Here is a 22,421-nt window from a genome sequence, read left to right on the forward strand (position 1 = left end):
GTGGCAGCTGTGCTTTTGGCAGCAATGTTGTATCTATTTTTCACATCCTGCTTCTCTAAACATTGCCAAGAAGTGAGGGACAGACTGAATGGTGAAATGCTTGGTAATAGATTCACATTTGTGAAACAAACAAAAGCACATAAAAGCACACACACCTCCCAAAGGTGAGCCACTGTCGGTGCATCAGCCCAGGAGTGCTCTGCATTCAGTCCACTCTTCCCATTCTTGTAGATAACAATGGAGAACGATTTATCAAACCACCTGAGGGACGACAGAGGAAGGTTGGAGAGGGGAGGAAAGAGATAACGAAGAGAAAATAAATTACCTTGAATTTAACATAAAACACAGCTAAGACATGAAGACATGAATAACTGAACGTGTACTGTATTCAAACACTGCTCCATTTGAATTGAATAGAGGCAAATAGTAGAAGTAAAAACAAGAGACTTTTTCCTAACTTGTTCCCAATGACACAGGTTTCCCTTTCTTATCTTCCTCCATCTGTCCCCAACTCTGCTCTGGCATTTAAAGGAAATCCTGACAATTACTTTTGGGGTTATTCTGACAACATGGGTATTTTGCTAAAATCTTGCATCATCATGTCTTTCAGGGGTTGTTTTCTGACTCGTATGGGCTCTCAAAATAATCTTATGAGGATTTGTTGTTGTAAGAATATGTACATGTAGGTAGGATAGCAGTCAAGCTACAGTGTCTACCTCAAAAGGAGTTGCAGATTATATTTCTGGGAAAAGGGGATTATTTGAAAATGACATACGCCTCAGTATTGCACGGTCATGTTAAGGCCTGTTAAATTCTAACTTTGGAGATTTCAGTGGCTTGGGATTCAAAAGCCTCCTCACCTATCGTAACATTTCCCATGGAGAATGGACTTGGCGTAGCGGTCCAGGTTTCCAGCTGGATCCTCTCCCCTCATGCCTTGCTCATCGTCATCCAAGGTAAGGAAGAAGGCCGACCTCTCGATGGCATCCAGCGATCGCTTGTTAATGCCGGAGCTGAAGTACTGCTTCCTCATATGAGACCAAGGAATCCTGGGAAGGGAGTGACACACAAACTGTGAAACACGTCGGACTCCTATCAGCATCTGTCCATATGCATTGCCAACATTCACACACACTAATCTCAAGTCGGTCGCAAATGGTCATAAAAGAGAAATTTAGCAAATTGTTCAGAAAAGCACTGACAGAGCATCGAAAGTTTACGAAAGAGGAAACTGCAGATGTCCTTACAAATAAGATGACACATTCAACTAAGAACATCCAACGTTTAGTTGGGGCCATTCCAACAAACATCTGGTTACAACAATGCATGCTCCTTTTCTCATGGTCTCACAATCTGGAGTCTAGGATTAGTCTAGAGAGGACTTGAAATGTGGTGAATATAAAAAATTAAATAAATAATGTTTTTAATCAACCGCAATTTTTCATTAAAATAATTATAAAACACAGAGTCTTTCCCCTACCATTGTATTGGGGGGGAAGGCCCCCCGGAAATTCTTTAGAAGAAACCCCTGAAATTTTGCGCAATTTATATGTGTGAAACAACAACAGAAGTCATCTAGCTACGGTCTCTTTGCAAATATATCAGGTGCCATTCTATTAAATAAATTTAACACTGGTGTTATTTATCTAATTTATGTGCACGAGACAAGGATGCTAACGTTAGCTCTGCTGCTAGACATCTTATGTGGATCTCAATCAATGGACCAGAGGTGTTCGACTTCACAGGTGGCAGTGGAAACTGCTTGAGTAAGCTACTGGAAAAGTGTTCAAAACAGCCTGTCCTAAGCCCAATGAGATTTTGAATAGACATGACTTTGTTACTCATTGGATCACTTTAGGAAAACTAGACTGACAATTTAAAAGATAATGATCTTCCTTAGTTTTCGTCTTTTGTGGCCAAAGATATAGAGTCACATTACTCTCCCATTACTGTTGTGTAATGTGATCTCATACAGCCTAAAGGTACGAACACACTGCACTCCGCGGCGCGGCGGTTGGCTGTGCAAATCGCAGGTTCCGCGCCGCGTGATCATATTGGGTCATATTGTGTCCGCCGCCTGACCAGAGTAGCCTTCTCCTACTCTGGGGATATGCTGGCACTGGTGCTAACCGGTGCCGAGAGCACCAGTCTGCTCTGCTGATGGTGCTTTACCCAAGCTACCCGGTGCCAACTTGGTTCATAAAGCAAAACTGATAGCTGTACACAGCAGGCAACAGACACAGGCTATTCACAGAACTTATGGGAGCAAACTGTGACTATTATGTTTTCATCCATCTTAATTTCCTCTGTCAGTCGTCCCGAAGCGAGTGACGTCGGGAGGAGTTCAACGCTGATTAGCTATCGCGGCAAACAGTTCAATAGTTTCAACTTCTTGAAAATATTGAACTGTCAATGTATTCCGCGCGAAATACATTGACTTTCTATGGAAACTCGCCGCGCGGCGGTGTGCAGTGTGTTCGCACATTTAGTGTTGGAGGAGATTAGAGAATGTAGACAGGGAGCACAAACACAATAAACATCCCAACTTACGAAATGATTGTTAAAAGGTTTGGGTGCTGCTGAGTATACACCCACACTCTGCCTCACACAGATAGAGTACATCCATCATGCTACAAGCCGCAGAGAAGCACACTGACAAACGCTCTCCTGTCATTCTCTGAAAGTCATGATACTTTTCTTTACTTTAGTTACTGATCTAGTGATTTGGTCCAGTACACAACAGCGTGGCCTTGTGTGCGTCTTGCCCACCCAATCAAAAGTGAAGAAAATGTATTTGAATTTTTTCAGCAAATTAAAATGTGTATATAATATACCAGTACTATTCTTATCTTCTGAGTGGGTGGGCACAGCAACAGCCCGCCTCCAAAGTTACCCATCACCTGCTTTTGTGTGGTCACTCGTTAATCACTCAGCAAGAACGTCCCCAAAGCCTTCTCTTTTATCAGCTCAGGCTGCCTACTGTAAATATGGGTTTTCAGGTTGTTGCAGGGTGCGATTTGTAAAAAGAAGAAGGGGTGATGTTTATGAAATGTTTTTATTCATGAAAAACTTGGAAACAAAACATGCAAGAATTAAAACACCCAAACAGTAACATTCAAAGTAGCTATGATTGCATATATAGGCATACAGTTTTTACATAAATGTGATTTTTTTTTTGCCTTGCAATTTGACTACTTTTGTCTGGAAAATGCACTAATAGTGTTTCTGCAAGCAGAAGTGGATTTTCAATTCAGAGATAATGTGATATTTCTTCAATTTCTGAGGTGTCTTTGTGAAGGTCTTCCACTGAAACAAGCGTTTAAATTATGCTGTATATTTGATCTATTTATTATTTAAAAAAATAAATAAAATAAAATACTTTAGCTTTTCATGAAAGGTGTCAGATGGTTGTTATACTGATGTGGAAAGCTTCTGGTAGCGGTGCTATCGTGGTTAACCCCCCTCATACAGCACCGATATGTCTAAAAGCTTACATCACAGTGACTGTGCCAAAAAGCAAGCGCAAAGATATAGACAGACAGACAGACAGACAGACAGACAGACAGACAGATATCCAAGTTTCCAAACTATTATTTGTATCAGCCTACCCTAATCTAGCTGGCTAAAACCGGCCCTGCACAACAGTTAGAATATCATACAGAGACTATAGGAATTCAACCGTTGGTGAATGTACTCTGGTGCCACCCGGTGGTCACAAACACCATCTCACAGCTCAGATCGGATTTAAATCAATAATGAAAGGGTAGTATTGGGTATCATGCCAGTTTTCACACTGGTACAGGTGAAATCCTCATGATATTGTTCAGCTCTGTATTTGAGGGTTGAATTACACATCTTATTTCCAGACTTCAGCTGCTTCAACATTGTTGTGGGAGTGACTGCTTAAGAATCTGTCGCGTAAATGTCACCAGTGTTGTTTCCACAGGATAAAACGTTTTTTATTGCCCTGTTGTGTCTGTTTTTTCACGAAAATCATCAGGCCCTATTTGGCCTTTTAGCAGTGCATCCGTTCACCTGCCCCAAAATATGTTCTTGGTGTATTGGGGGACATACCCAACCACTTTTCTATAATCCCAAAAATGACAGACATTGTAGAACAAAATGGAAGAGCTTTCAAACTTTCGGCAGCAACATAAAATGTATTTAGTTGCAAGATTCAGATTATTGGTCCTAAAATATAGACTTCAATATAAACTATTACTACTGAATAAGAATCTGGTGCTTTCGACAGATTAGAGACACAAGCTACTACATCAAAAATGAACAAATTAATTCCAATAAATAGCATGCCGGAGCGTAACACCAAACCCATTGTTCCTACCTGTCTCCAGCAGTGAGGGCTCCCAGTTTCTCCTCTCCTGGTTTCGGGGGTGAAGTGTCATCCAGGATCCTCTGGATCTGGTACTCCAGCTCCCTGGCAGAAAGCAGACGGCCAGCGAGGTAAACCCACAGGCGGAAGTAGCGTCCCTTGTGGTAAACTGCTACAAATTCACTGTCCTGCCAGTGCTGCAGCACATCTGCAGAGAAAAAGGAGGATAAGTCCGGTGGGTCATTCACCTACTGAAGCTCTCCAGTTCAGTAAGCAGATGAGCAAGAGTATTCTTCTACTTCTTTTCCTGCTTGTGAGTGAGTGAGTGAGTGAGTGAGTGAGTGAGTGAGTGAGTGAGTGAGTGAGTGAGTGAGTGAGTGAGTGAGTGAGTGAGTGAGTGAGTGAGTGAGTGAGTGAGTGAGTGAGTGAGTGAGTGAGTGAGTGAGTGAGTGAGTGAGTGAGTGAGTGAGTGATTTACCCGTCTCGACTCCTGGTGTGCGTGTCGTGTTGAACATCCTCTCGCACTGCGCGGCACACAGAGGGATGACAGTACCTGGAACACGGCTCTGATGAAGAGACACACACTTATTGGTTATACATTGTATTGATAAATTTAGCATTCTCTGTTTGAATTTAGTTATTTTCTAGAGTTGAAAAGAAGACGGGGAAGAAGAAGAATTATTGGTAATATCAATGTTAGACATTAATCTTAACTAATTCATGTTCTCTAATAATGTCCTCTGTGTTGGTACAAAATTCACGTTTTTTGCCACACTGCTGGACGAGGAACCCTCTTCCGTCTTCTCTTTGGGCTTTGCTGGCTGCATTTTTTTTAATATGAACATGTATATTTATAAGCAACAGTTTGAAGTTGTTAAAAAAAGAATCTTTGCTCTGTGAGAGTGTATGTTGACCTTATGCAAAATGGCTTCATATCATTCATCTTAATAAGCGTTTACCTACTGCCTCGAGGGGTCAGGTCATTTCCTCACTAGAATGGAGCACGTGTTGCTCAACAGTCAACATCATTGTAAAACTCAGGAATTTCCTGGAAGCTTTTCACCAAAATCCTCGCTCACATGCTCTGAGCACATCTTTCATCAAATGAAATATTCATGGTTTTATTATTGATTGATAGACTTTCATAGACCCAATGGGTCGTTCCAGGCCCCTTACAAACATGCCCTCCCTACCACAAAACACATACGATTCAACTCATACATCCATCTGCTGTTCAGAAGTGCATGTGGTCTCACCGGTTTGAGTTCCTCCCGGTTGACCTTGCGGCGGTAGAGCAGCAAGGCGGTGATGGTGTTGCCGGCCCTGGCCGCCTGCACTGAGGTTGGAGTAACATACATAAAGTCCTGGAAAGAACGCATAGGGGTCATTAGAAATAAAACAAAAATAGACCACTGATTTATGCTTTTTAGGATATACAAAACAAGAGTCAAATGTTATGATATTTTTGTTTACTGGTAAATAAGAACTGTATAAGACAGGGTAATGGGTTCAGAGAGGAATGTTGAGACGGGTTGAGGAAGACCAGCTAGTTTCAGATAAAGATGGAAGAACATCAAGAAGAAAAATATATGATTCCATCCGTTTTGGCTCAACTTTATTACTACAATTCTTTAATTAATCAAGTTGTGTCATTTTCTGAGATGTAGTACTGTGAAAAAGCAGCTGGTTACCATTCCATAGTAGTTACTGTTGACCATTATGGGACCTCGGCTCCTCAAGTAGATGTATTCCTCCCACCAGTCGCTCACCTGGAACCAAGACAGGACAATAAACTCTCACATACATTAATTACAAAAAAACAATACAGTTCACTTCCTGTACACTTCCTGGATTTTACCTTCATTTACTTTTGACCTAAGCATTCTAAAATATCATAGCTGTCTTTTTTATTAATTCTAATGAAGTTATGGATGTAAGGAAGGATACACTCGGCTTTCAGTTAATGAGGTACGCTTAGCATAGTGTAATACACAACAGTCAACCTCCTCATGAAGGTTACAAATTAATGTCAGAAACAGGGAAAAAATGGCCTTCGCATTTCCCCATAGTTAAGATGACATATTCATATTCCTTGCTTTATCTGATGGACATTTCAAATCCAAAGAGGTTAAGCTTAACCCATTGATGACTATGGCAATCTAGGATGCATGTTCTTAATGCCTGAGGGTTTTCTGAAAAAATAGTACGAATTGTCAAGTCTACCAAAACCTTAATATCTAAGCCTGTGTAGCACATAGAAACATGAAATAAAATACATTTAAAAGTTAAGGTTCACAGGTTTTATTTAAACATGCTCCCTTAGCGCTTACAAACCAACAAATATTTCAAAAAATCGTCAAAATTAGATGAATTAGAAAAATATTAAATATTGTTAATAAATAGATGCAATGTGTTGTGTGATTTTCGTCAGTAGTCTATAGTAGACCTTGATTCTGCGCACCAAACGCCACTAACTGTTCTGTCGCCGACATAGCTGGCGTATTTTTTTTATTATTTTGTTTTATTTTTTATTTTTTTGATTGACATGATTTTCGGCAAACCACACAACTTTTGGGTGGTCACGTGGTCTTAAAAAAATCAACAAAACCCACCTCATGTGTATTTGAACCAATGACAGTGCATTCTATGCTGGGAATGCCATGAAAATTAGATAAAGTAATAATGCTGCGCGACGCAGCATCAGGCAGGAGAGCCAATGTGGCATCGCGCAGCAGCCGTCATCAATGTTAACAGAAAATATTCGCATACAAGAAGCTGGAGTTCAAGCTCGAGGATGGATTCAAATGACTTATTCAATAAACCAACTGATTAGTCTTCTAATTGTATCAGATGTATGGTGTTTCCTGAGTACACTCACATAGTTGGTGGCCCACAGAGCTTTGAGCTTCAGGTAGCGTTGCAGGCGGTTTCCAAGGTTGGACTCAAAGTGACTGGCCAGTTCTGTCATACGTTTGAACTCTGGATCAGTCAACAGAGGGCGCACCGACTTCAGATACTGAGAGAGAGAGAAAACGGAGTATCAGTCAAAATCTGCATCTGGTCAGTAAACATACACTGAATACACATAGATATGCTTGTGATTGTACGTCTAAAGCGTGTGTTCCCACTCACTCTGTCCAGTGTTTCTTTGATGGCAGGAACAGGCAGGTGAGGCAGCGAGGTTTGATAGCTGTAAAGCAGAGGCTTCCTGCTCGATAACAACCTCAACAGAGTCTGAGGAAAATCAGAGAAAGAATTCAACACATTTTTATTGCGATTAGAAGTTAAAAACAAACAAAAAAAAAAACATCCTTTGCATGGTGTTATACAAAACATCCTGCCGTCATGCCAGGTGGAACAATGGCTTACCACCCAGATTTTGGTTGTGTTTGAGACTCTGCCGTGCTGCTCGAACATCCACTGGTGGTATGAGAGCAGCAGCTTGAGGCAGAAGCGGAGCGCGAGGATGAGCGAGAGCCACAGCAGAGTGCTGAAGAGCAGCGCCGACAGCATGGTCTGACCCTGGGCACTGAGGGAGACGTGGAGACTGGAGAGAAGGAGGGGAGAAGAACTATTAATAACCAAGGAAGTAAATCAGTACCTCTGTTGTGTTAAAAGGCTACAGCTCAAGACATGTATAATGTTACCTGGAGCTGAAAGTAGGGACAAACTAAAACACAAAACTAAGAGAGAAAAAGGTCAAACGAATTGTCCTCGCAAAGGAGTTCCAATAAAAAAGGAAAGTTATGTGGTGTAGATGCTGGGACAATGATATGAATGATATGCCAACAAATGCAATGTATCTGTCCCGACTTTGATTGAATAATGTTTTCTGTAGAAACACTGTTCCCATTGCACTCTATGTCCCATCTCACTAATGTTATGACACACACAAACACCATGACAGTACAACAGCAACATCTGCTGGTGCTTTGAGGATGTGAATTTGAGATATTTTGTCTGATTCAGACTAATCAGGATCAGTGTAGAAAATGTAGTCTAATTATATCGTGTGGCATATTTGTATCAAATAAAAATACATTTAGAATGTAGAAGACCATATACCTAAGAATAGGCGAAAATCACTGCAGCGCCACATTGACTTCATGTTAACGGCTGATAAAGGAGGGAAAAACAGACGGACTGACTTAGACAGGCTGTCACTTTCAGCTGGCACTGCTCTCAAGCAGCAATGCCACAGTTTTCAGTCTCATATCCATTGTTGCCTATGCATCCCATTTGCGTCCACTATTTTCAGATGTGTGCAAGTATAAATGGAGGAAGACAGTGAGTAAGCATTGCTGTAATTATCTAAAGCTACAGTTAGCGAATATACTGGAAGGTAAGTAGGGGAGAGTTCAAGGGTAGGCACCACACCCACACTGCTCCACAATGACACATACCATTACTATTCTAGTTTGTTTGTATTTTGGATAAGCCAAACCTAGATCTCCCTTCCTTGTGAATGTAACTAAGACAGACAGAAACACACACACACGCTCCGTCAATACTTGACTGACCTTAAAGGCCAATGCCTATATCGATATTTGGGAGTTTGAACAATCTACTAATGATAGCAGCATATTTCTAAACCAATAGGAAATTAGACAGAAGGAATATATACTTGTCAGTGCAACTGCTATTTCTCATTGGCCGATATATATCTGGATTAAGCCAATCAGTCTGGATGTTAAATCACCTAAGCTCTCTATACAAATGTTACAAAACACATTTTCTGACGTATGAGCTCACAATTGCTTTGCATTTCTTATTAAGATATGATGTGTATGTAACAGTGATAGTCTACGTCATACTAGCACAGCAATATAAACCTAGTTAAGGTCATATTGGAAAAAGACATCGGCAATGCATATAGCAGTTTGTGCTGCTCACCTTAAATCAGGTCATATTTGGGGTAGGCATATTAGTCGCATTACGACATCTGGAGTATAGCAATCTTAAAATCACATTATTAAAAGGCATTTATATCTCACACAATATTCCTGCAGGAGAAATCACTGCATTTTTTGGCATTTGTCATGGGTTTGCGACTCTATTTTGAATAAAACCATCGTTCAAGCACAAGATTTAATTTACAAATTAAATAACTCCTGAACAGAAACTCTACCAGATCTGGCGGGGCACTGACGCGAGGAACGCCTTTTAAATCACAATGTGACGATAGACAGCCAGGGCTCCAGACGAGACTAGACTTTTATTACTTAGAGCACTGGCCCTCCGTACTGAACATTTTGAAGGGCGCAAGCAGACAATCTAGGGGTACAAATCAAATCAACCTGCAATGCATCTATTCATGTTTCTCAATTTTAACCATATTAGGGCCAATGATATTGTTTTGCTAGCATGTTTTGGACCACACAGACAGTGGATTATACAGTGAATTGTGATTTTGCAACACCTAAGCCATGTGAAATTCTTCAGCCATTTCTCTAGGGAAAAAACTAATTTTTTACCATTAATCGCCACAACCACTTCTAAATCTGAGCCCTCTGATCTTTCCTCCTATACCTCGGATGTCCCCTCTGTAAGGAAAGTAGCTGTTGGCTCTACCAAAAGTAATAAGTAGCAGCTAAATGACATAATCAACTCATTTTCATAATATGCAATGCTGGAAGAGGATAAACGAATAGAAAAGGCAGACCAGGCCGTTTACAAATTAACTATTTACAAACTACATTTACAAACTTTCTTTGTTGCCAGTATAAGTTTTAAATATGAAGTGGTGACCTATTGCATATGCACCAATAAAACTATTTACGTATATACAAACTTCACCTGGCAGCTCATGTACAGAGCAGTAACGGTGCCGTCTGTCTGCTGCAGGTGGCCGATATCTAGACTAGGGCCCGATCGATTTATCGGCCGATTATCGCATATTTCGTAATTATCGGCATCGGCCGTTTTTTATTTATTTATTTTTTTAAGCAAACGTGTGAAATTTATTGCTGCCCTGGAGGTAGCCTAAACTAATAGCATTAATGCTATAGCCTATTTACAGCAGCAGGTGTGTTGTAATACATTGGATTAATTTACACTTGACAGTTCCACCTGCAACCAATAGCAGAGGCATTGGTCATCGCTTGACTGTTAATCAGTGTTAATTTCATAGACTAAGACTTAGGGATGGGACGATCCACTTTTTTTAGTTCCGATCCGATTCCGATACCTGGGGTTTGGATATCGGCCGATACCGATACTGACCGATACGATATCATAATTGTTATGCATTTTTTTGTTGGTGGTGATGTTATGTATTAGGCTAGGAAGGCTTAAGCAATTCTAATTTAAAAGAGCAATAAATATACACAAATGCATATAGGTTTATCTTAAAGGCAGAATTATAGAGTCACACAAAAAAAATCCTTCTCAATGATCCCTTCTGCCCCACTAGAATATGTGGTGGTCTGTTTGTCTAAACAGTCTTCCTCTCTCTGGCTGTATTTTACATTGGCTGGATTTGTCACAAGCCTCTCCACTTCCTTGACTTGGATTAGCTTTGGTTAGCTAACTGGCTAACAAACTGATATGTACTGTATGTCAAATTTTAAAGTGATGTCCTCTCTCCCTCCACCGAACGTCGGCGCATGTTCGCTCTTACATAGTAAAAAAAAAAAAAAATTATATAAAAAAAAAAAAAATCGGATTTTAATATCGGAGCTGTCAGTCCGATATCCGATACGCAGATTTCGGCCATATCGGACCCGATACCGATACTGGATCGGACCCATCCCTACTAAGACTATGACGAAAAATATTCGTCAACGAACCATTTTCACGCACGAAAACTAAATAAAAAAGATGATGACGAAGACTGAGACGAATATAACTGACACTATAGTCTACGAATAAGAACGAGACTAAACTGTTAGGGCGGGACGAATGGAGAAGAGATCCAATCAGAACTGTGGGACAAGTTGGGAAGAAATGCATAATAATGTCTGAATTTAGACATATTTGTTACTAGTGCTGTCAAACGATTAAAATATTTAATCGCATTAATGTCATAGTTAACTCGCGATTAATCGCATTTTTATCTATTCTAGCCTAAATGTCCCTTGATTTCTTTTTGTCCCATTATTTTTTCTAATTTGAATGCTCTTATCACACCCATTCTCTACACCCTTGTAATTCAGTGCATTTCTTCTAAAATATCATAATTTGCAATTCAGTGCAAATAGCCCACAATGTAGATCTGACCAGAGGTGTCGGACATCACATACCAGGACACAGAGGAAAATGCTTGAAAGTAGACTATTGGAAAAGTGCTCAAAACAGCCTGTTCTGAGCCAAATAGATGAGATTTTGAAGCGACATGACTTTGTTAAAAAAATAAAAATCTAAATAACTTTTTGTTGTAAAAAGAAACTTCTGTAACTTCTGTGTGGAGCCCTGCTCTCCCTTCACACACACACACACACACACACACACACACACACACACACACACACACACACACACACACACACACACACACACACACACACACACACACACACACACACACACACACACACACACACACACACACACACACACACACACACACACACACACACACACACACACACACAGAACCCTAGTTGTACCAAAATACTACCATTGTCTCCAAACATTGTCACAAAATGCAAGCATTTGGTCGCAACCTAAAGCCCTGACAGCCATCGCCGATGGATGACAGCATCCCCGTTCAGCCCAACCCAATTTGAGGCTGTAGTGTTTAAATTAAATATTTAAATGGTAACATGAGAACATTAAAGTCATAATTTCTACAAATGCACATACAACTACACAGTCCTCGTTATATCTTTTAACTTGAGTTTGGGAGTTAAACGTGTGTTTGTGTACCGTGCGTGTGTATATACCTTAGTGGCAGGTGTTGCTGTATCTTGTTGATGAGCCCCATGCTGGGATCTGAGCGCGTGTACATGGTGGCCAGGATGGCAATGACGACAAAGAGCCAGGAGGAAGGGCTGGCAGGGTACACTCCCTTGATCACCCTGTTCTGTTAGCACAGAAAAAGAAATGACAGGCTATGTAAATAGATGAAACCTTTACTGTTCTCCTTTTACATTTCCCCTCAAGTTGAATTTAGAAAACATTACTTTCATGCATATTCTTTCTCCAACAGTTATAGTACACAATGTGTGTATCCTGCCTGTCACCACAGCAGGGAGAAAATGCAAGTCAGTACATGTTAGCATATTCCTTATGTATACAGAAGGGAATTCACACCATGTAATAGCACCCTTCTAATGGCAGCTCCCCACATGCACAAATGGCATCCCTACATTTACATCAACTCCTCAGTGACTGAACCATGATTCCCAGTTTTATAGATAAAGCTGACTTGAGGCAAACACCTGACGGGTGAACTACTCCGACGCTGGTTCTTAATAGCACAGAGGTGTTCATCAGCTTTCTTTGTTAACCCATGTTCTCTTCTTCTGACTCTGTACACGTTCACATTAAAAGAGGGGCATTTCACACAACATTCAACTCTTCTCCATCCCAAAATGGACCAATAGCTGCTGCTAACTGCACTCATGGTAAAGTTTGTCAAAGTAAAACAAGAAATTACAGCAGAGAGCAAAACTGTTAATGCAAATAAGGCTCAAGTGGAATGCAGTCAGAAAATTGCTAAAAAAAATGTACCACTTCTTTTCTCGTTCATAACGGGTAATTGTAAAGCCAATTGAACTTTAAACTTGACTCAGCTGATTTAAACACTGTAGGATTAAACCAATTGTTTGGGTTTGATCCAAGTTTAGGGGTCTTTCACACCAACCTTGTTTGGTCCAGACTTTCTGACTTCTCAGTTTGATCCAAACCTATATTACAGGTAATAAACTCCCGCAAATCTTGGTCCGGACTAAACAGGTGGAACTTGGTCCGACCTAAAGAGGTGGTCTCCATCCGGATCATACTGAACCATGGTTCTGTCAGTTTCCAGTGTGAGGATTTTTGGATGGTTCAGATTTTCGGACCAATTACAGGAAGTCCTGGTCGGCTCTCACGAGTCACAAAGAAGTCCCAACAAGCACACAGGAGCGTTTAGTGATGTTAAGTTAATTTTGTGGCCGTCAGTTCCCATTTACAACCAACATTTGAGCTAAGCTAACTAGCGATGAGCGACCTTTGCTCATTTGTTCTTCAAAAATGCAAGCACAGAAATGTTGAACCTTTAAGTGTGTAAACATGGGTTATCCCTGTTATTTAGACACGTCCGGGCACCATGACTCACTATAACCCATCCCACTATATAATGCGTTGTAGCCAACACACTAAAATTCACTTGGTTAAAAATTGACTTAGCCTAGGTCAATATAACCCAGATGGACAGGGAGTTATAACCCAAAGTCGGGTTTATTTATTTACATAACTGTTGGGTTACTGGATCATGATGACCCTTGTGTTGGGTGGTTCAGTAACATCACACACACAGACACATTTCCCATCGTCCTCACCCGCATGCGGCTGAGTCGTTTCTTCCAGGAGCGTACTCCGGACAGGTAGATCTGGTTGAGGGCCTGTCGGGACAGCTGCAGGTCAATCCCCTCTGGTGTTATGGTGAACTGGAACGCCACTGCCTGGTGGGCCTCCGCCATCGCTGTGGAAAAACACAAGTGAACATACATTGAAACACCAATATATAAATAGGATTCAGTTACAGTTTCATAGTTAGTGTTATGACATGAACTGTGTACAGCAGCTTGTTTTAGAAGCATGCTGGCAGCTCAGCGTGTTGGCCATCTCTCCTGTGTGTACGCTTTGGGACAACTTGGGTAATTTAATGCGTCAGTGGAATGTTGCTGTCTCTCTGAATCCTGCTGCAGAAACAAGACTGCCGAGTAAACACTGCTGCTCACAGTGATACACTGTACAAGGCCTTTGTTGTGTTGTGTTGTGTTGTGTTGTAGGTAGCTTCACAAGAAGACAATACAACCTCAATTAACTATTGAGATACAACATTCTAAAGCTGCTCATGTTCAAAAAAAGAATTGAAGATTTTGTATTTATGTGGGAGCTGCCAGGTGCACTGATTCCGCTAACATAAAGAACACATTAAAAAGTCAGCTATTAGCCACATAGCCTATATGAATGTAACCTTTGCGTTTCCTGTGCTGTTGCATGACTATATGGGCAAATTCCTGCACTTTTACTGTGCACAAGTGACTGAGATTAGGGAGGGTGAATGCATCGTTCAGAATGAAGGGTCCCATTAATGGACAGTCATTCATCTTTGTGACCTGCTTGCTTTAGTTTCAGCTCAGGAAACAGAGCTGCATGTTGTAAATATAAAGGATTAAACCTGGTGCAAAACCTTTGCAGTCCGTCGTTATAAAATCATCTGAGTCAGTGTGACATTTGGAATTATTCAATAAGTCTCGGTAGAGAGACTGATTAATCGGGCCGAATAATGGCACTTTGAGATAATCTGCAGCATTGTCAGATAACTGGGCAAATGAGGCCGACTAAAAAAAAAACATAAACAAATAATGTTTGCAGATACTGCAGGCAGCTTCGTCAGTGTGGCTGCTGTTGAGCAATGTTTGCACTATTTGTTATTTTGAATCAATATTTACCTTGTATTTTGTTTTTTATAAATACTTACAGACGGCTGGACAGGAATCCAGAGGTCTGTGTCTAGTATTATTTAATAAAAGTTAATTTAAGATCAATTTACTTTATCATTATTAAAATTGGTGTATGTTATCAAAAACAAAAACAACGTGATGTATCAGCATTACTAGTTGGCCACTGTCTTCTCAGAGCGCAACCGGTGATATCAGCTGTAGGCTACGTGATGTTACCAGAGCGAGGCAAACTAAAAGCGGCACCAAGCGCAGTAGGGAGAGAGAGATGGAGGAAGAATAGAGTATGGTTGCGTTCCGAATCGCATACTCTTTCTTTTTTCTATTCTACATACTACATCCGACGATAAAAATAATCTAGTTAGGATGCAGTAGGCATACTATTGGGACATACTTTACTCTTATTTCATCATAACATTGCGCCTTGATCTTGCCTCTTGCTTTTATATCCGTCGCATCCCCGTTTGTTTTCATGTGGAGGCTTCGTCGATGTGATGTCACTTCACGTGCGCACTGGATTGTGGGTCAGAATCGCCCAAATAGGATGCAGTTTTCAACACTAACAATCTTGGTGGCATGAAGTAGGACATCCGGGTACTTCTAACCATCCTAAATCTGGCCACAAGAATCGGGACATCCTAAATCTTTTTTCTACATACAATATAGTAGAAAGTATGCGATTCGGAACGCAACTTATGTGTTCCTCTTAACTCTATACCACCACAACATTAGCGCGATTTTGGAAGGAAAAGTAGCCTAATGCTTGGCGTAATGCTAACGTTAGCTTACCTTAGCTGTTTGTTTACGTTCCTAATGCAGCGCTGCTATCGCCCATCATCAACAGTGACTTGCTTGCTTCATGGGAATACGCGGTCAATAATGGATATAATATGGACACAAAAGACTATCAATATTGGATCAATATAAAATTGGCTTCCAGTCTTCATCTTAATCGTGTTTTCAGTCTGTTGGTGACAGTATCTGGCCCTCTGCATCTCAACTTTAAAACAAAACTTTACACGCCGACCCAGCGCGTACAGTTATGTATCTTTCACTTTCTTATCCAGGCTAAGAACATTTTATCGTTCAGCCTTCGGCAGCACGACAGGGAGGTGCCTAACCAATCGGTCACTGATTGTAAAGGAATCTGACAGCGCTGCTGGCTTGTTTTGGTTTGGAATTCCTTTACTCCTTCCCTTTAGTGCGTAACCTGTTTAGAATGTAGACACATGGATGTCGACTGAAGGAAACCTTCTCGTCTGGCTGGCCAAGACTATGTCAACTACTCAAATGGGAACTGGTCTTTCAGGTCCAAAAACATTCTGTAGCTTCAAAGAGTGTAAGTAAATGGTCTTCAGCAGTGTGTGCATGGACAGGTGAACGAGACCTCTGGCATGCAGTGAATGACACGCTGTACACAGTTACAGTCAAACATCTTACAGAAAGTCGGTCAACATGCAAACTCCCTGAGGCTGGGTTGTGTGCGGGAGGCCTCTGTCATCTCTCTGCAGCCGGGCATGACTGCTGCATATTTCTCACTTCCCACAGCTATTTCACACAGCTGTTAGTGTGTGCGACTTAATGAAAGAGAGCACAAGAGAGAACGAAAAAAGACAAAGAAAAGAGAGCAAATGACGGTGGGAGGAAAAGGTGTGGGCAATTGGCAGGGTCCATAAAAGCTTTTTTGCCACCGGCCCGGAGGAAGCATAAATAAGTTAATTACATTGAATGCAAACATTTTGTCTCCAAGGGGGATGTTGACTCTAGGGTCGGCTCAACAACCAAACAGGAATTACCTGTACAGACTTGATTTCCCAGCAGTAATGTCACCCAGAGAGATTCTGGGCACTCTTTAAAGCCTGTTTCATACTTTTTGCATGAACTCATGCTGCATTTTAATTTTACTTCCATATTGCAACAGCAGAAACAAGTAGGTTAAGAGAATAGCATGTGTCAAACGTGTGTGCATCAAACGCAAGGCTACAACTCAGCTGCATTTGAACACAAAGTTGTGTAGCAAATAAACTACGTGGTGTTAGGCTCCATATTGTTTACTAACCGGAGTAGGGAAATGCAGATCATTAGCTTCGCTGTGACACTTACTTTCTTTATGCAAGCTGACACAGGCTGGTTGTGTAAAATGTGCTGCTTGATCTCAGTGGAGTCCAGAGGCTGTCACTTCAGTACCCTCGGGCCTGTTTAGTTTTAGCAGAAACGTAAACACATGTTAAGGGTAACGTTAATAACCAAATCTACCGGAAAAAAAGTGTTTGAATGTGGCCTTTACGGTTTCAAGGAAATGGTTAATGAGTGCGACGACACAACCACGCCGCCTCTCCATCACTACGTCGTCACGTTGAAGGAACGAGGAAAACAAACAAACTGAAAACATTCAACATGTTCCACAATATGCTACTTCTGTGAGAAAATAAATCAATAAAAACCGCACACATGGGATGTGTTATTTCACACAGACAGTAGCCTAATACGCCCACACCGTGCGGTGCACAAAAGCCAACACAGAGGGAAACAGGACCGTACTACTACTACGTAGAACTAATAAGAAAGGATATGTACAACAGTTAGACGAGAGTTGGTAAACTGCTATCAGAAATGTACCTGAAGTGTTTTTTGGAGGGCTTCCTTGCTGAGAATGTCGATAGAGAAAAGTCTGCCTGCGTGTGTGCACCCCTCCCTTGTTCTCGAGCCTTTAGCAGCGCGCGCTCAGGGAAGAAGTAGTTCGCGAGAGCCCAAGGGGTGCCGAACTGTCTATGTGTAAATGTAGGCGTTAACTCTGACGAAGATATGCTGAACAGTAGCTATGGCCAAGGGCTATAACGTATGAGATAGTCTCACTTAGTGATAAGATAAGATAAAACAAAAAAAATAAAGGGATAGCATAGACCCAAAGAAGTCAAACGTGTGTTAGATATTCCTCCACCCCCCTCTGTCATGTTTAAATATGAGATCAGAGGATAGGCTACAACAGAAAACTACATCTATGCCATCAATATAATCAATAAGGTCAAATTCTACCTATAGGCTATTGTCTTTTTTTACAACCACCTATTTAGATGACTTGTATGCATTTGTACCTTAATTTATCTGAGAAAGTCCAGTTTGTTTCATGAGAACTTGAAATGTGTACATTGTGTGCTCTACCTCTCTGACACCCTATTAACGACGGAGTGAGAGCTCTTCACTTTCCATGTCTCTCTGCAGGGCGCAACAAATGACGTCAGCCACAGAGGCACGCCCACGTCCGACACATTGATACTTTAACTTTTTTTTCTAAGAGGCACATAGGTGAATAGGTCGTGCTCTTTTAAACTCAATAGAGTCAAATCAGGAGTCCAACCCACTCCCCATTAAGAATTCCTAGAGAAACTTATTTCACATTATTTACGCTAAAGCTTTTCTTCACTATAGCCTACATGACGATTTAAATGCTGTTTCAAAGACTTCATACTGCACAGTGCTGCAGCAAAATAAATTAAAATTTATAGGAATAGTTGGACATTTCAAATGTATGTGTAGGTGAGCTGGTCATCTTAGCATGATGACCACTTGAAACACGAGTAAAGCCTTAGTCTGGGCCCTCGAAAACTCGTCATTATTCAAAACAATAAACATTGGGTTCCAAGCGATAACGTGAATAAGTGTATCTCCCAAAGATTTGTACAGATGTACTGTATATCCATATATTATGTATGAGTAATGCCTAAATCAGCCTTAAAAAACACAATGTGTACATTTGGAGATAATGCTGGTGTGACTCTGAGGCTCAGAGTCTCAGCTAGAGCCATTATCAAGGCCACCCACAAGTACACATATTTTCTAACGATAGTTTTCTGTGCGGTTTGGCCTTTTGTACAAACGCAAACATCGCAACAGGATACTAGAAAACTATACGGCCAAAGTGGATATTTTGATTTTGCAAGACTCTGTTGTGGGGATAAAACTGTAGGTTTTGAGAAACACTGGCGTCAGGACCTCAATTTGCGCTTGACAATTGTTGTTTACATCTACTGAGCATGCGCCATCCTTGTTCAAGAATCCGCTCAATGTGCATGTTCACAATGTTCTTCTATGGTGTTTGACGTGACACATTATCATCACCTACTGGCCTGGCATGATTATGTCAGCGTTGATTTACATTGCTGAGTGTACGGAGTGTACAATACACACATATGCACCACATAATGTCATCCTATCAATACACCCACACCATTTAGGTTGAAATATATTTTTTTATCGCGTCGGGTGCAACAATATGGCAGGACAGACAACCAGAGAAATGCTGTAATGACAGCAGGATCAAACTGGTAAAAAAAGGTTTTGAATGGAAGTCAAGAGGGGAGAAAAACTTCCAGAGGGTCCTGAGTGTAAGAACAAAGTGTTGTGTAGATGGTATAGATGGTACAAATTTGCTGAGTAGAAATTCACAAAATATGTAAAAAAAAATCCCCGGCCAAAATGTATTCGGTTAACATAAGCACAGCCAAAGTTCTACACAAAACAAAGCATAAAAAAGTGCGAAAGGACAAAAATGTCCCCAGGAGCACAATAGTGCACAACGACACGGAACACAAACACCCAAGAAGGCTTTTTTATTTCCCGTTATTTAATTGGTCAGTATTTCTCACAGGCAATAATAATCATTGTCATAATAGTGCACTTTTCCTTTTTTGTAATTATACTACAGACATTTCTCTTCGTCGTTGTCGTCATCATCATCATCATCATCATTGGTCGTGTTTGCAGTTTTATCGACCCACCCTTTCCCAAACACCTCCTCTTTCTTTCTCTCATGAGTTGTCTCTGATGTTACCAAATTGATCCTGAGTGACAAAAAAAAAAGAGTGTGGAGTGGTAATGTCTTAGATGCAGGGGGTTTGGTAAGAAGTGGCCATGATGGGTGAGGTTGTGTAGGGGCGGGGTGTGGTTGGAGAGGAACATGGGCAGGGTTGGGGTGGGGAGTCGGGGGGGAGGGGGGCGGCAAGAGATTATAGCCTACAATTCCAACTGCGGAAGAAGAATGAGCAATAACGATGAGAGGAAGAGCAGTACGGTGACTACAGTGTCGATAAAAGATAGTGAACGCTACATAGATATGGATGGCATACAATGGAGACAGAGACAGGCGTACGGCGTATACAAATGTATATGGCGTCTGCCTTGAAGTATACAGTGTATAAAATGTATGCAAGGGTAGGGGGGTGTCTATAGTATATGAGTGGGTGAGATATGTGCATTTGGGACATGGACAGGCGCGAGGCAGGATTCAAGAGATACAAAGAGGGAAATGAGGCTAGAAAATGTGAAGGGAATGGGGGGGGGGGGTGGCGGGGTAAAGGAGGAACAAGGAGGGAGCGGTGAGATTTCTTTCACTGGAAAACGCACCGAGTGTCCCACCGTGTCTTTGAATTTCTGTTGTTTTTCTATGTCTTTGCTCTTCCCATTTCTCTCTTTTACCCGGCTTACTTATTTTTAATAGTGGATGTAAGGTGAATTTTACTTAGACCTTGTGTTTAAAACAAACAAACAGACAAAACACTCTCTTTTGTGTACGCACGTGTGTCACCTATAAACCTCCCTGAACATTGACCTGTCGGATGTGTTGCACTTCACTGCTGGATTCTTTCCAGGAGGCCCCGCTCTGAGACCCACGATGGAAAAAGAAAGCCTCTGATTACATGAGAAAGGTTGGGGTAAAATGCATTAATATCCAATGCTAAACTAGTGAAGTGAAAAGTGAAAGTTTCAGTGGAGTGTTGGAGTAGTTTCACAGGGAATGAATATGACGATAAAGAACACAATTGCGTGGTCCAGTCGCGTAAATTATTTAACTTTGTGAATGAGGCTCAGAAGCCACAGCCATGCTAGCTGCTGTGTGAGACTATGCTTAGGCGGAGGAGTGCTCGGAGCTGAATGACAATGCTCGCCAAGACAATGCTAACAACAGCCGACGTTGAGCAGGCAACATTCGCCAAGTTCACTTAATTAGTTGAGCTAGTTTGCATGCTAACATTTGCTGGTTATCTCTTAGCACAAATGTTAAGTTAATTTCGTATGAACAAAATGTTCCTGAAATATCATATCCATCCATCTAGTGGTTGTTGAGATGTTCCGATCTGCACCCGAAGTGGTGGACTGACAAACATTACCATCAATAGAGCCAAATTACTAGAAGATGAGAAAGATGTATAATTTGAAAGGGTATGTGTGTGTCTTTTGTGCGTACATTGCCCCAACAAAACATATTTGAACTTATTAAGTAACATTTCAGCAGAATCCTGCTCCCTATAGCCGTAGTGTCAATAAAAAGAGTAAACAAACGCCCATAGGAGTGAACGACTCAGCAGGATAAAGATCTGGGGATTAGAGCTGGAAGCTCATGGCTCACCTGGGTGTTTTTTCGAGTGTAGTTAAATGTGAACATATTCAGTAGCAAACAGTAATGAATGAACCAGAACACAGGCAAAGAAACAAAGAAAAGTACAATGTAGATGGAAGGCATACGTTTTCAAAATGTGAAAGAGATTTTTTTTCCAGCTTTTCTCAGGCAAGGTTTTGCTCTGCAGTTTCAAATGACCTTTCCCTTTCTGAACCCATCCCCTTCCTTTTATGGAAAACACATTGCAAATTAAAAAATAAATACATTAATAAATAAATACATTTTCGATTAACAAGTGGGAAAGAAATATGTGTACAACCTTGCAACAAGTCCCAAAACGTTTTTGACATTCACATGGTAAGCGGCACCCTCTGTTTTGTCGGTGGCAGAACAAAAAAAGAAGGTATGTCAAGTAGAAAAAACAATCATTCTTTAAGTGTGGCTTCATTATTCCTCCTCCTCCCTCTGTCCATACCCCTCAGGACAGCATGTTGTGACAACAGATACACCTGAGTTCGTTACCTTTCTTGTTTTAAATAATTTCTTAACCACCAACTGCCTCTCTTGGCCCTCCCTCCATCTCTCAGCAGAGGCTTTTTTTTAGGGCATTTTTGAGGAGTTGTGCATCTATTGTCGAACAAAAAGGGACATAGGAAGAGTTTCGGTTGCCTAATAGTGGGTCTAAGACGCTTAAACACTTGATAACCTGTTTGACAAGCCTTTTTATGTCAACTCCTCCTCATCCACCTTCAATTCCTGTATTCTCTATTCTCAGTTAAAGGATAGGATAGGGCTTTTTTCAAGTCTTCCATACAATATTCACATGCCCATACTGTATGTATTTTGAAAGATTGAGAGAGTAGTTGGCCACTGTATCATTCCATCTCGCCATATGTGCTGTGAAGTGAACCCTTCCTATAATGTCAACAGACTGCTAGTAACATGGCCGTGAAGCAACAGTTACTGGCAGTTGTAGCTTTTCTTGATTAAATCAACCATTATCAATAATGCTAATACTATATATTAAGCTCATTTAAAAGCAGCTATTTGCTGTATTTAATTTTTGGATTGATAATAAAGA

General features: G+C 41.0%; 1 protein-coding gene across 5 annotated transcripts in view; it reads right to left on the reverse strand.

Annotated features, from left to right (window-relative positions):
- Window positions 1-17,873, reverse strand: part of cpt1a2b (carnitine palmitoyltransferase 1A2b) — a 40,115-nt gene extending 22,242 nt beyond the window's left edge. Inside the window, exons 1-13 of one of the 5 annotated variants that reach the window (XM_080044129.1) lie at window positions 17,563-17,873; window positions 17,047-17,138; window positions 13,816-13,958; window positions 12,214-12,353; window positions 7,700-7,877; window positions 7,463-7,564; window positions 7,209-7,346; window positions 6,022-6,099; window positions 5,587-5,694; window positions 4,809-4,896; window positions 4,343-4,538; window positions 861-1,049; window positions 156-261 (exon numbers count right to left, since the gene is read on the reverse strand). In XM_080044129.1, the coding sequence (XP_079900255.1) occupies window positions 156-261; window positions 861-1,049; window positions 4,343-4,538; window positions 4,809-4,896; window positions 5,587-5,694; window positions 6,022-6,099; window positions 7,209-7,346; window positions 7,463-7,564; window positions 7,700-7,877; window positions 12,214-12,353; window positions 13,816-13,956 (1,464 nt within the window). In that variant the 5' untranslated portion in view covers window positions 13,957-13,958; window positions 17,047-17,138; window positions 17,563-17,873. Of the gene's footprint in view, window positions 1-155; window positions 262-860; window positions 1,050-4,342; window positions 4,539-4,808; window positions 4,897-5,586; window positions 5,695-6,021; window positions 6,100-7,208; window positions 7,347-7,462; window positions 7,565-7,699; window positions 7,878-12,213; window positions 12,354-13,815; window positions 13,959-15,732; window positions 15,795-16,383; window positions 16,462-17,046; window positions 17,139-17,230; window positions 17,341-17,562 lie in introns of those variants that run through there. The other 4 variants (XM_080044131.1, XM_080044130.1, XM_080044132.1 and 1 more) reach the window with 4 other exon arrangements.
- Between the last annotated feature and the right edge of the window lie 4,548 nt (window positions 17,874-22,421).

This window comes from Ammodytes marinus, assembly GCF_949987685.1.
Source record: "Ammodytes marinus genome assembly, chromosome: 16".
Taxonomy (NCBI): Eukaryota; Metazoa; Chordata; class Actinopteri; order Uranoscopiformes; family Ammodytidae; genus Ammodytes; species Ammodytes marinus.